The sequence below is a fragment of the Anolis sagrei genome, chromosome 9, assembly GCF_037176765.1.
Source record: "Anolis sagrei isolate rAnoSag1 chromosome 9, rAnoSag1.mat, whole genome shotgun sequence".
Lineage (NCBI taxonomy): Eukaryota > Metazoa > Chordata > Lepidosauria > Squamata > Dactyloidae > Anolis > Anolis sagrei.
Window position 1 is genome coordinate 2055194 of NC_090029.1, and position 12044 is coordinate 2067237.

Below are 12044 nucleotides of genomic sequence, written 5' to 3' on the forward strand. Positions count from 1 at the left end.
ATTATTATTATTATTAAATTATTAAATTATCATTATATTATTATTATTATTATTATTATTATTAAATTGTGTCTAGGCAGATAATACATGCTTTTGCAGCTGGCAGGTGGTAATTTTGTCAGCGCTGATTGTGTTTAAGTGCAGGCCAAGGTCTTTAGGCGCTGCACCCAGTGTGCCAATCACCACTAGGACCATCTTGACTGGTTTGTGCCAGAGTCTTTGCAGTTCGATTTCAGCTTTTCCAGTTGTTTCTCTGCAATTATTATTATTATTATTATTATTATTATTATTATTATTATTATTAAATTATTGTTATTATTATTATTAAATTATTAAATTATTAAATTATTATTACATTATTAAATTATTATTACATTATTATTATTAAATTATTAAATAATAATAATTACATTATTATTACATTATTATTATTAAATTATTATTATTAAATTATTATTATTAAATTATTAAATTATTATTATTATTAAATTATTATTATTATTATTACATTATTATTATTACATTATTATTATTAAATTATTACATTATTATTATTACATTATTATTATTAAATTATTATTATTATATAATAATAATAATAATAATAATGCAATAATAATAATAATAATAATAATGTAATAATAATAATAATAATAATGTAATAATAATAATAATAATGTAATAATAATAATAATAATAATGTAGTAATAATAATAATAATAATGTAATAATAATAATAATAATAATAATAATAATTACATTATTATTATTACATTATTATTATTATTATTACATTATTATTATTATTACATTATTATTATTATTATTATTGCATTATTATTATTATAATATAATAATAATAATAATTTAATAATAATAATGTAATAATAATAATAATAATTTAATAATAATAATAATAATGTAATAATAATAATGTAATAATAATAATAATAATTTAACCAGCTACCAAACTCACAAGTTGTGTATTTTTCTGTTTGTTTGCTTTGTTCTGTTAGACTGGTTGTTCTGACACGACAAATAAATAAATAAATAATAATAATAATAATAATAATTATTATTACTATTATTATTATGGTGCATTCACTCCCGTCTCCTTCTGTGTCAGGCGGCGGAGGCTATGCAGGCGGCTCTCATGGCGGAGGTTCATTGGGGCCGGAGGAAGCCTCTAGCCAATGGCCATGGCCCGGCACAGGTCCCCGCCGGAGAGGGACACAACAGCAGCCGGGACGAGGAAAGGAAGAGCCCTGCAATGCCAAGTGAGTGCCTGGTATACTTGGCATTCCTGGTATACCAACAAGAGAGGTTCTGTAGCTTTGTTCTCAAGATGAATTCGTATATACGTTTGTGTACAGGGACATTTTCTAAGTGTAACTTCAGCCAAGTATTTGTGTGTGTGTTGTGTGTGCTGGTACCAGGAGCTCCAACTTTATTTTCTTTCTGTTATCGGTTTGCAGTCATAGGGCAGGCCTCCTGTCCATCATAATTAAGTTTTGGTTCCGCCCCTTGTTCAGGGCTCTGGGAGGGAAAGGAGCCATTTTTTTGGGCAGTCTCGCATAAGGAAGCTAAACTATAGGACGTAGACCAGCTCGTCCCATAGAAAAGCTTCTTTTCTCAAGAACATCCGGGCAGAGGCGGCTCTAGGTAATTTTCAACGGTAAGCAAACAGTATTTTGGCGCCCCCCCCCCCCTTTCCTGATCCCTTATGGCACACAGAACTCCCATGACGAACAGAAAATATATATCAATGATTGGTTAATCATTGATATATATTTTCTGGTCGTCGTGGGAGTTCTGTGTGCCATATTTGGCTCAGTTCCATCATTGGTGGAGTTCAGAATGCTCTTTGATTGTAGGTGAACTATACATCCCAGTAACTCCACTTGCCGCACTTGCTCCCTTGCCTGGCCTGCTTTGGGTCCGGAGGCGTGTCTGAAGACCCCGGCGTGTGCACCAAAAGTCGCCTCTTCTCCTGACTTTCTCCTCAGCCATTGGGACCAAGAGAGAGAGAGAGAGAAAGAGGTGGAGATGCCCACCTTTCCTGAAGGTAGGCGCAAAAACAAAGGAGGGAGCGGAGGTGGGAGATACCTCCAGCCAGAGGGGCTCTCTCTCTCTCTCTCTCTCTCCCTCCAAAAGTCGCCTCTTCTCCTGACTTTCTCCCCAGCCATTGGGACCAAGAGAGAGAGAGAGAGAGAGAGAGGTGGAGATGCCCACCTTTCCTGAAGGTAGGCACAAAAACAAAGGAGGGAGCGGAGGTGGGAGATACCTCCAGCCAGAGGGGCTCTCTCTCTCTCTCTCTCTCTCCCTCCAAAAGTCGCCTCTTCTCCTGACTTTCTCGTCAGCCATTGGGACCGAGAGAGAGAGAGAGAGAGAGAGAGGTGGAGATGCCCGCCTTTCCTGAAGGTAGGCGCAAAAACAAAGGAGGGAGCGGAGGTGGGAGATACCTCCAGCCGGAGGGGCTCTCTCTCTCTCTCTCTCTCTCGGTCCCAATGGCTGAAGAGAAAGTCAGGAGAAGAGGTGACTTTTGGTCCGCACACTGGGGTCTTCAGACACGCCTCCAGAGAGAGAGAAGGAGAGAAGTGGAGATGCCCACCTTTCCTGAAGGTAGGCGAAAAAGCAAAGGAGGGAGCGGAGGTGGGAGATACCTCCAGCTGGAGGGGCTCTCTCTCTCTCTCTCTCTCTCTCGGTCCCAATGGCTGAAGAAAAAGTCAAGAGAAGAGGCGACTTTTGGTGCGCACGCTGGGGTCTTCAGACACGCCTCCGGACCCGAAGCGGGCCAGACGCGGTGGCTCCGCCCCTTGGCCCACCCGCGGATTGGGGAGAGGAGAAGAGGCGGGTGGAGCGCCGGGGGATCAGGAAAGGGAGCCGGTCATGGGGAAGGGATCGAACGCTTAGAACGATTGAGCGCCGGCTCTGCTTGCGCACCGGTGGCCGAGTGGAGCAGGAACGAGAGGGGCGAGGCGAGGCTCAAGGGCCCGGCCCCTTTGGGAAGAGGATCGCCCGGCAGCGAGGCAAGAAAGCCGAGGCTCCCCCCGGACTGCGAGGGCTGTTGTGAGCTGAGGGGGCGCTCCTCAAGTGGTGGTCGAGGGGCATTTACAGAGGCACCTCTGCGCCCCTGGCAAAAAAAAAAGTGTTCTGCGACCGCTTACTTCGCATAATGGACGAGCCGCCCTTGGTTAGGTGCCCAATTTCCCTTCGCCCATTTGCATTGCTTTGCTTACAGTTAAGCGACCCAATGTTTCCCTCCGGTTTCGTTGCTGCAAGAGCTGATTTGCAAATCTCTTGCTGCTGCGGAGGGTGGTGGTGAGGACGATGGTGACCTGAAGGCTGCTTTGCCGGCCACGTTTGAGAGCCTTAAGTCCGATTAAGCCGTAATCTGTCATCACACCGCTTTTCGCTTTTTAAACCCTATGCTGAACAGACTCTCGTTAACTCCCGTTTAATTGGATTGAATCAAAGCCACAGAAATGTCCAAAATCTCTGTGCAGGAAAGCACCATCCGACCGTTCACAGAATCATAGAGTTGGAAGTTGTCGTGTTTTATCTCACAATTCTGCAGCAGATCAGTTGCACAACTTCAGCGCTTTCCAGTAGCTTCTTCCTGCACAGTATTTTCAGTCAACTGCTCCCACAGACTGCAGTCATTCTGGAACTCTTTTACAGACACTTGAGCACATGCCCGGTTATTGTCAGTTTTACCATTCCCCCCCCCCCCCCCCCATCTAGATGACACTACAAACTTATCACAGCACACAGTGATATCTTGTCTTAGCAGACAGGTTCTTTTAATCAATTACACAGAGCCTTTGGCAAAGAGCATCACAGCACAAGAAGAGAAAGAATACACTCTACATGACTTCCTTATATACAATTCTATACAATTACACATAGCAATCCCTGATTGGCTCCCAACCCATTAACTTAACTCAGACCCAGGATTACATCATTCACAATCACCTGGACTAGGCCAGAACACATTCCCCAAATGATGCCCTATATACAGTTAATGCATGAGTCAGCATTTCCAATAGAAACCTATTAGAAGTGCATGACTCAGCTATATTACATTACAATACATTGTAAAACCTGACAAGATCACTCACACGGAACAGAGGATCCAACAACTCATCATTCACAATCACCTGGACTAGGCCAGAACACATTCCCCAAATGATTCCCTATATACAGTTAATGCAAAACTCAGCATTTCCAATAGAAGTCTATTAGCAGTACATGACTCAGCTATATTACATTACAATACATTGTAAAACCTGACAAGATCACTCACATGGAACAGAGGATCCAACAACTCATCATTCACAATCACCTGGACTAGGTCAGAACACATTCCCCAAATGATTCCCTATATACAGTTAATGCAAAACTCAGCATTTCCAATAGAAGCCTATTAGCAGTGCATGACTCAGCTATATTACATTACAATACATTGTAAAACCTGACAAGATCACTCACATGGAACAGAGGATCCAACAACTCATCATTCACAATCACCTGGACTAGGCCAGAACACATTCCCCAAATGATTCCCTATATACGATTAATGCATGACTCAGCATTTCCAATAGAAGCCCATTAGCAGTGCATGACTCCGCTATATTACATTACAATACATTGTAAAACCTGATAGAAGAGACCTCAAGGGCCATCCAGTCCAAATCCTTTCTGCCAAGAAGCAGGAAAATTCCATTCAAAGCACCCCCAACAGAAGGCCAAACTTGGAGGACCATCATCCTCGGACTACGAGGGATTGCCTAAGAAGACAGTGGTATAGTGCAGTAGTAATATATAATTTATTTATTGTTTACAGTATATATATACCGCCTTTCTAGGTGCTATGCTAATAATATAATATATTGTATTTACATATAACATTTAAAATAATATTATAGTGTAATACAATATAATACTAATAATAATACAATATAATATATAATACAATATTGGTGAATGGATTGTTTATTGTACTAGCCATAGGCCATGACATAAATATACAACCCATTGGGAGAATTCCCTAACAAAGAGGGCAGCACTGAAGAGCCAATCATCTAAGTACAGGATACTGTGCACAATAAGCATGTTCTGTATACTGGCTCTTTAAAATTATAGTAGAATCATAGAATCCCAGAATCAAAGAGTTGGAAGAGACCTGATGGGCTATGCAGTCCAAACCCTTTCTGCCAAGAAGCAGGAAAAATGCATTCAAAGCACCCCCAACAGATGGCCATCCAGCCTCTGTTTAAAAGCTTCCAAAGAAGGAGCCTCCACCACACTCCGGGGCAGAGAGTTCCACTGCTGAAAGGCTCTCACAGTCAGGAAGTTCTTCCTCATGTTCAGGTGGAATCTCCTTTCTTGTAGTTTGGAGCCATTGTTCCTTGTCCTAATTGTTATGTGCTTTAGCCTTGTGGACCTTTTCCCTACAGGTGTTGGCTATTTGTTTGAATTCTTCTTTGGTGATTTCTCCCTTTTTCCACTTCTTGTGCATGTCTCCACCTCTTCCCCTTCCTCCTATTTAGGGTCCAAGGGTGATCGCAGCAGCGGCTTCTCCTCCAAGGGTGAGGAGGGGGCCTCATCCACAGCCAGGACCAATCCACGAAGGAAGCTGGATGAGCCGGACTGCGCAGGTGAGTCAAAGAATCATATTATTGGAAGCGACCACATGGGAAATCTAGTCCATTGCTCCATTGCGTCCTAGTCTCCAAGGAAGCAGAAAACAAACTTGCTCCCTCCTCCTCCCTGTGGCTTCCTCTCACATATTTATACATGGCAATCATATCTCCTCTCAGCCCTCTCTTCTTCAGGCTAAACATGCCCAGCTCCTTAAGCCGCTCCTCATAGGGCTTGTTCTCCAGACCCTTGATCATTTTAGTCGCCCTCCTCTGGACACATTCCAGCTAAAACTCAAAGCAGCAAACAAAGCAACACTCAAAGCAGCTAATTTTAAACACTTACTCAGATTTCTAGTGCCCTCTAAGACAAGGCTTATCCTGAAGCAGAAGGGAACAAGATGGCTTCTAGCTTCCTCAACTTCTGTGGGAGCACAACTGACCTTTGATTTCAGACCCTGGCTTATATAGGGTAAACAAGAAGAAGAGCAATGGGCCACTACTTGCTGGCCTGCACTGCTGGCTAAAAAAATGTAGCCTCGCCCTGCCTCTCAAAAAAAGCAACACTCAAAGCAGCTAATTTTAAACACTTACTCAGATTTCTAGTGCCCTCTAAGACAAGGCCTATCCTGAAGCAGAAGGGAACAAGATGGCTTCTTGCTTCCTCAACTTCTGTGGGAGCACAACTTCCAGCAGATGGCCATCCAGCCTCTTTGCACTTTAGTGGCATCAATTGTCGCCCTATCCGCTTCCGTGTCTTGTCTTTCCCTCTGTGAAATGTCTGAGGGTCTTGTTTTAGATTTAATTCCCAAGCTTTTGGGTACTTTGCATGCGGAGTCGATTTGGCGCAGATCAGAATTAGTCCCGCTGAACCAATGTACACCATTTAAATGAGATGTTGGCTCCGAGCGATGCAGACCGTGCTGAAATTTCCAATTGGCCATGACATGTTATTCCCTTTGGTTCAGGGAATTCCTCTGCTCATCTTGGTGGGGAAGTGATTGGCGGAGGGAAGGGGAGAAGCACAAAGGAAAGAAGGGAGGGAAGGAGGAAGGAAGAAACAGAGGAAGGGTGAGAGGAAGAGAGGAGGGAAGGAAGGAGAAAAGAAAGGGAGGGAAGGAAGGAGGAAAGACAGGAAGGAAGGGGGGAAGGAAAGACAGAAGGGAGGGAGGGAGGGAGGAAGGAAGGAAGGAAGGAAGGAAGGGGAAAGGAAGGGAAAAAGGGAGGCAGGGAGGAAGAGAAGAAGGAAGGAAGGATGGAAGGAAGGAAGGGGAGAAGGAAGGAAGAAAGAGGAAGGGAGAGAGGAAGAGAGGAAGGAAAGAGGAAGGAAAGAAGGAAGGGGACAAGAGAGGAAGGAGAGAAAGCAGGGGAAAAGGAAGGGAGGGAAGGAGGAAAGTCAGAAAGGAGGGGGAAGGAAAGACAGAAGGGAGGAAGGAAGGGGAAAAGGAAGGGAGGGAAGACAGAAAGGAGGGAGGAAAAAAAGACCGAAGGAAGGAAGGAAAGAAGGAATTGGAAAAGGAAGGGGAAAAGGAAGGGAGGGAGGGAAGGAAAGAAGGGAGGGAGGAAAGAAGGAAGGAAGGGAAGGAGAAAGGAAGGGGAGAAGGGAGGGAGGGAGGAAGAGAAGAAGGAAGGAAGGAAGGAAGGAAGGAAGGAAGGAAGGAAGGAAGGAAGGGGAGAAGTAAGAAAGAAAGAGAGGAAGGGAGAGAGGAAGAGAGGAAGGGAAGGAGGAAGGACGGGGAGAAGGGAGGAAGGAAGGAGAGAAAGAAGGGAAAAAGGATGGGAGGGAGAGAAGAAAGGAAGGGGGGGAGGAAGGAAGGAACGAAGGAAGGAACGAAGGAAGGAAGGGAAAGAGAAAGGAAGGGGAGAAGGAAGGAAAGGGAGAAGGAAGGACGAAAGAGAGGGAGAGAGGAGGAGGGGAAGGGAGAGAAGAAGAGAGGAAGAAAGGAAGGAAGGCAGGAAGGAGAAAAGGAAAGGAGGGAAGGAGGAAAAACAGAAGGGAGGAAGGAAGGGAGGAAAAAAAGAAATAAGGTTGAGGAAAGAAGGAAGTGAGAGAAGGGACGGAGAGGGGGAGAGAGGAAGGAAAGAAGGAAGGGAGGAAGGAAGGGGAAAATGTCCTTGGAGGGAGGGCTTTTGGTGACTCCTCAGCACTGTAGGTTAAAGCTCTTTGTGGAGGTGGGAGACTGTGATACGGCATCATAGATTTGGAAGGGATCCCCAAAGGCCATCCAGTCCAGCCCTGTTCTACAAGTTTGTTTATTTACTTGTTTACTATATTGATATCCCGCCCTGCTTCATCCCGAAGGGCACTCAAGATGGCTTACCGCAGAGGCAAAATTCAATGCCTTGAACAATTCAACAATTAAATAACATTTATGGTAGTTAAAAATCTAAATGAGGTTAAAAGCATTTAAAACATAAACAATACCACTCAGCTATAACATCACGTTGCATGTTTGTAACTTGGGGACGGCCCTGTGTGAGAAGGATGAGCACAGCCTTGGGTGCAGCAGCATAGGGTCTCCGTTCTTGTAGTATGAAGCCATTCTTCCTTGTCCTAATCGTTTTGTGCTTTAGCCTTGCGGACCTTTTCCCTACAGGTGTTGGCTATTTGTCTGAATTCTTCTTTGGTGATTTCTCCCTTTTTCCACTTCTTGTGCATGTCTTCCTCCTCTTTAGGGTCCAAGCGTGATCCCAGCAGCGGCTTCTCCTCCGAGGGTGAGGAGGGGGCCTCATCCGCAGCCGGGACCAATCCACGAAGGAAGCTGGATGAGCCGGACTGCAAAGGTGAGTCAAAGAATCATAGTGTTGGAAGCGATCACATGGGACATCTAGTCCAACCCCCTTCTGACTTCATGTAGGAAAGCACCAGGAAAGCTACCCTGGCAGATGGCTATCCAGCCTCTATTTAAAAGCTTCTTAGAAAGAAACTTCCACCAGATGCCGAGGCAGAGAGTTCCGTTGCTGAACAGCCCTTCTCATGATCAGGAAGTTCTTCCTCATGTTCAATGGAATCTCTTTTCCTGTCATTTGAACCCATGGCTCCATTGAGTCCTAGTTTTCAGGGCAGCAGGAAAGAAGCCTGCTCCCTCTTTGTTATGACACCCTTTCGCATATGTGTACAAGGCTCTCGTGTCTCCTCTCAAACTTCTCTTCTCTAAGACGCTCCTCAGAGGGATGATTCATGGTCTCCAGACGTTTGATCCTTTGAGTTGCCCTCTTCTTCTGAACCTCTTCCAACTTAGAGTCAATCTCTCTTTTGAACTGTGTTGCCCAGAATTGGACACAGTGAGATTCCAGGTGAAGAGGTCTGACCAAGGGAGAAGAGAGTGGCATCAGGACTTCCCTCAATCTGGACCCTGGACTGTAGGCTCCTATTGATGCAGGCCAAAATCCCATTGGCTTTTTTTTGCCACCACATCACATTCCTGGCTCATGTTCAACTTCCTCCCCACGAGGACTCCAAGATCTTTTTCACACGTACTGCTCTCGAGCCAGGCCTCATCGTCCCCCATTCTGTCTCTTTGCATTTTCCCTGCCTAAGTGGAGTATCTTATGTTTGTCCCTGTTGAACTTCATTTTGATAGTTTTGGCCCTTCATCTCTCTAATCTGTCAAGATCCCTTTGAGTCCTATTCCTGTCCTCTGGATTATTGGCTCTTCCTCCCCATTTGGTGTCGTCTGCAAACTTGATGATCATGCCTTCTAGCCCTTCATCTAAGTATAATGCGGCATGTCTCATTCAGAGCCACATCCACTGTTTTAGCGTGGTGAGATGTGTTCCACACTGGGCATGCATACTCAGCAGCGGAGTAGCAAAGCGCAAGGGCGGATGTCTTCGCTGTGTCTGGTTGTGATCCCCAGGTTGTGCCAGTCAGCTTTCGTATGATATTGTTTCTAGCGCCCACTTTTTGCTTGATGTTCAGACAGTGCTTCTTGTAGGTCAGAGCACGGTCCAGAGTGACTCCCAGGTATTTGGGTGCGCTGCAATGCTCCCGTGGGATTCCTTCCCAGGTAATAATCCTCAGAGCTCGGGATGCTTGTCTGTTCTTGAGATGAAAGGCACATGTCTGTGTTTTAGATGGATTAGGGATCAGCTGGTTTTCCCTGTAATAGGCAGTAAGAGCACCTAGAGCTTCACAAAGCTTCTGTTCAACCATCTCAAAGCTCCCTGCTTGAGCGGTGATGGCACGATCATCAGCATAGATGAAGCTCTCTGTCCCTTCTGGCCGTGGCTGGTCATGTGTGTAGATGTTGAACATGGATGGAGCAAGCACGCTCCCCTGAGGCAGGCCGTTCTTCTGTTTCCGCCATCTGCTTCTCTGGCCCTGGAACTCAACAAAAAAGCTCCTGTTTTGTAGCAGGTTTCCTATGAGGCTGAAGAAGAGAAGGCCGAGAGGAGGCATGATGATAGCCATGTATAAATATGTGAGAGGAAGCCACAGGGAGGAGGAGGGAGCAAGCTTGTTTTCTGCTTCCCTGGAGACTAGGACGCAATGGAGCAATGGCTTCAAACTCCAAGACAGGAGATTCCATCTGAACATGAGGAAGAACTTTCTGACTGTGAGAGCCGTTCAGCAGTGGAACTCTCTGCCCCAGAGTGTGGTGGAGGCTCCTTCTTTGGAAGCTTTTAAATAGAGGCTGGATGGCCATCTGTCGGGGGTTATTTGAATGCGATGTTCCTGCTTCTTGGCAGAATGGGGTTGGACTGGATGGCCCATGAGGTCTCTTCCAACTCTATGATTCTATGATTCTATGAGGCAGGTGAGCTGGTCATCCTTTGTGATACTATACATTTTTCTCAGGAGGAGGCAATGGTGGTTCACAGTCCCATAGGCTGCTGACAGGTCTATGAAGACAGCTCCTGTGATCTGCTGCCTTCCAAAGCCATCTTCTATGTGCTGAGTCAGGTTCAGCACTTGCGATGTGCAGCTTTTGCCTTTCCTGAAGGAATCAGACAGGGGGTCTATTTTTTTCCGTAATTCTATGCAAAATAAGTCTCTCCAGGATTTTGTAGAGGTGGCACAACACGGAGATTGGTCTGTAGCTTTTTGGGTCATTACAGTCTTTGCCTGGCTTCAAGATGTTGATGACTCTTGCTTTCCTCCAGATTTTGGTGATATTATATATATGATATATGATTAGGGATCAGCTGGTTTTCCCTGTAATAGGCAGTAAGAGCACCTTGAGCTTCGGAGAGCTTCTGTTCTACCATCTCAAAGCTCCCTGCTTGAGCGGTGATGGCACGATCATCAGCATAGATGAAGCTCTCTGTCCCTTCTGGCCGTGGCTGGTCATTTGTGTAGATGTTGAACATGGATGGAGCAAGCACGCTCCCCTGAGGCAGGCCGTTCTTCTGTTTCCGCCATCTGCTTCTCTGGCCCTGGAACTCAACAAAGAAGCTCCTGTTCTGTAGCAGGTTTCCTATGAGGCGGGTGAGGTGGTTGTCCTGTGTGAAATTATATATATGGTATATGGTTAGGGATCAGCTGGTTTTCCCTCCATCCACAGCATTCCCTGCATCTACCAAGCTTGTAACGCTATTCTCTTTCTTTTTCTCCGGCAGATGAGAAGAAGCCGTTGCCTTGGATGGCCAAGGTCTGCTCCTGCAAAGTGTGCTAAATTGGAAGGAAAGAGTCCTAAATGGCTGTTTGACTCTTATTTGAAGAACACAGCAATACCAATGTTACCACCCAAAAAAATGGGGCTGCGACTATTATGTGATGAAATACACTTAACCTGTCTGTTAAATGTGCTTCCTGACCGGCTTCTAGGAATTTTGGGAGTTGGAGTCCAAAACACCTGGAGGGCTCAAGTTGGCCCATATTTGTGTTAGACCTTCAAATCTAATTTTAAATTGGAAGGAAAGAGTCCTAAATGGCTGTGCGACTTTTATGCGAGGAACACAAAAACACCAATGTTGCCACCTCAAAAAAATCGGGGTGCGACTATTATGTGATGAAATACAGTTAACCTGCCAGTTAAATGTGCTTCCACAAAAATACCACAAAAATCGGGGGTGCGACTATTATGTGATGAAATAAAGTTAACCTGTCTGTTAAATGTGCTTTCTAACTGGCTTCTAGGAATTGTGGGAGTTGGAGTCCAAAACACCTGGAGGGCTCAAGTTGGCCCATACCTGTGTTAGACCTTCAAATCTAATTTTAAATTGGAAAGAAAGAGTCCTAAATGGCTGTGCGACTCTTATGCGAGGAACAAAAAAATACCAATGTTACCACCCAAAAAATGGGGGTGCGACTATTATGTGATAAAATACAATTAACCTGTCTGTTAAATGTGCTTCCTGACCGGCTTCTAGGAATTGTGGGAGTTGGACTCCAAAACACCTGGAGGGCCCAAGTTGGCCCATACCTGTGTTAGACCTTCAAATTTAATTTTTAATTGG

General features: G+C 44.8%; 1 protein-coding gene across 1 annotated transcript in view; it reads left to right on the top strand.

The window, feature by feature from the left end:
- Positions 1 to 11701, top strand: part of WDR72 (WD repeat domain 72) — a 135399-nt gene extending 123698 nt beyond the window's left edge. The window contains exons 17-19 of the mRNA XM_067471210.1: positions 1127 to 1277; positions 5553 to 5660; positions 11205 to 11701. Of these exons, the coding sequence (XP_067327311.1) occupies positions 1127 to 1277; positions 5553 to 5660; positions 11205 to 11260 (315 nt within the window). The 3' untranslated portion in view covers positions 11261 to 11701. The remainder of the gene's footprint in view (positions 1 to 1126; positions 1278 to 5552; positions 5661 to 11204) is intronic.
- Positions 11702 to 12044: the final 343 nt, after the last annotated feature.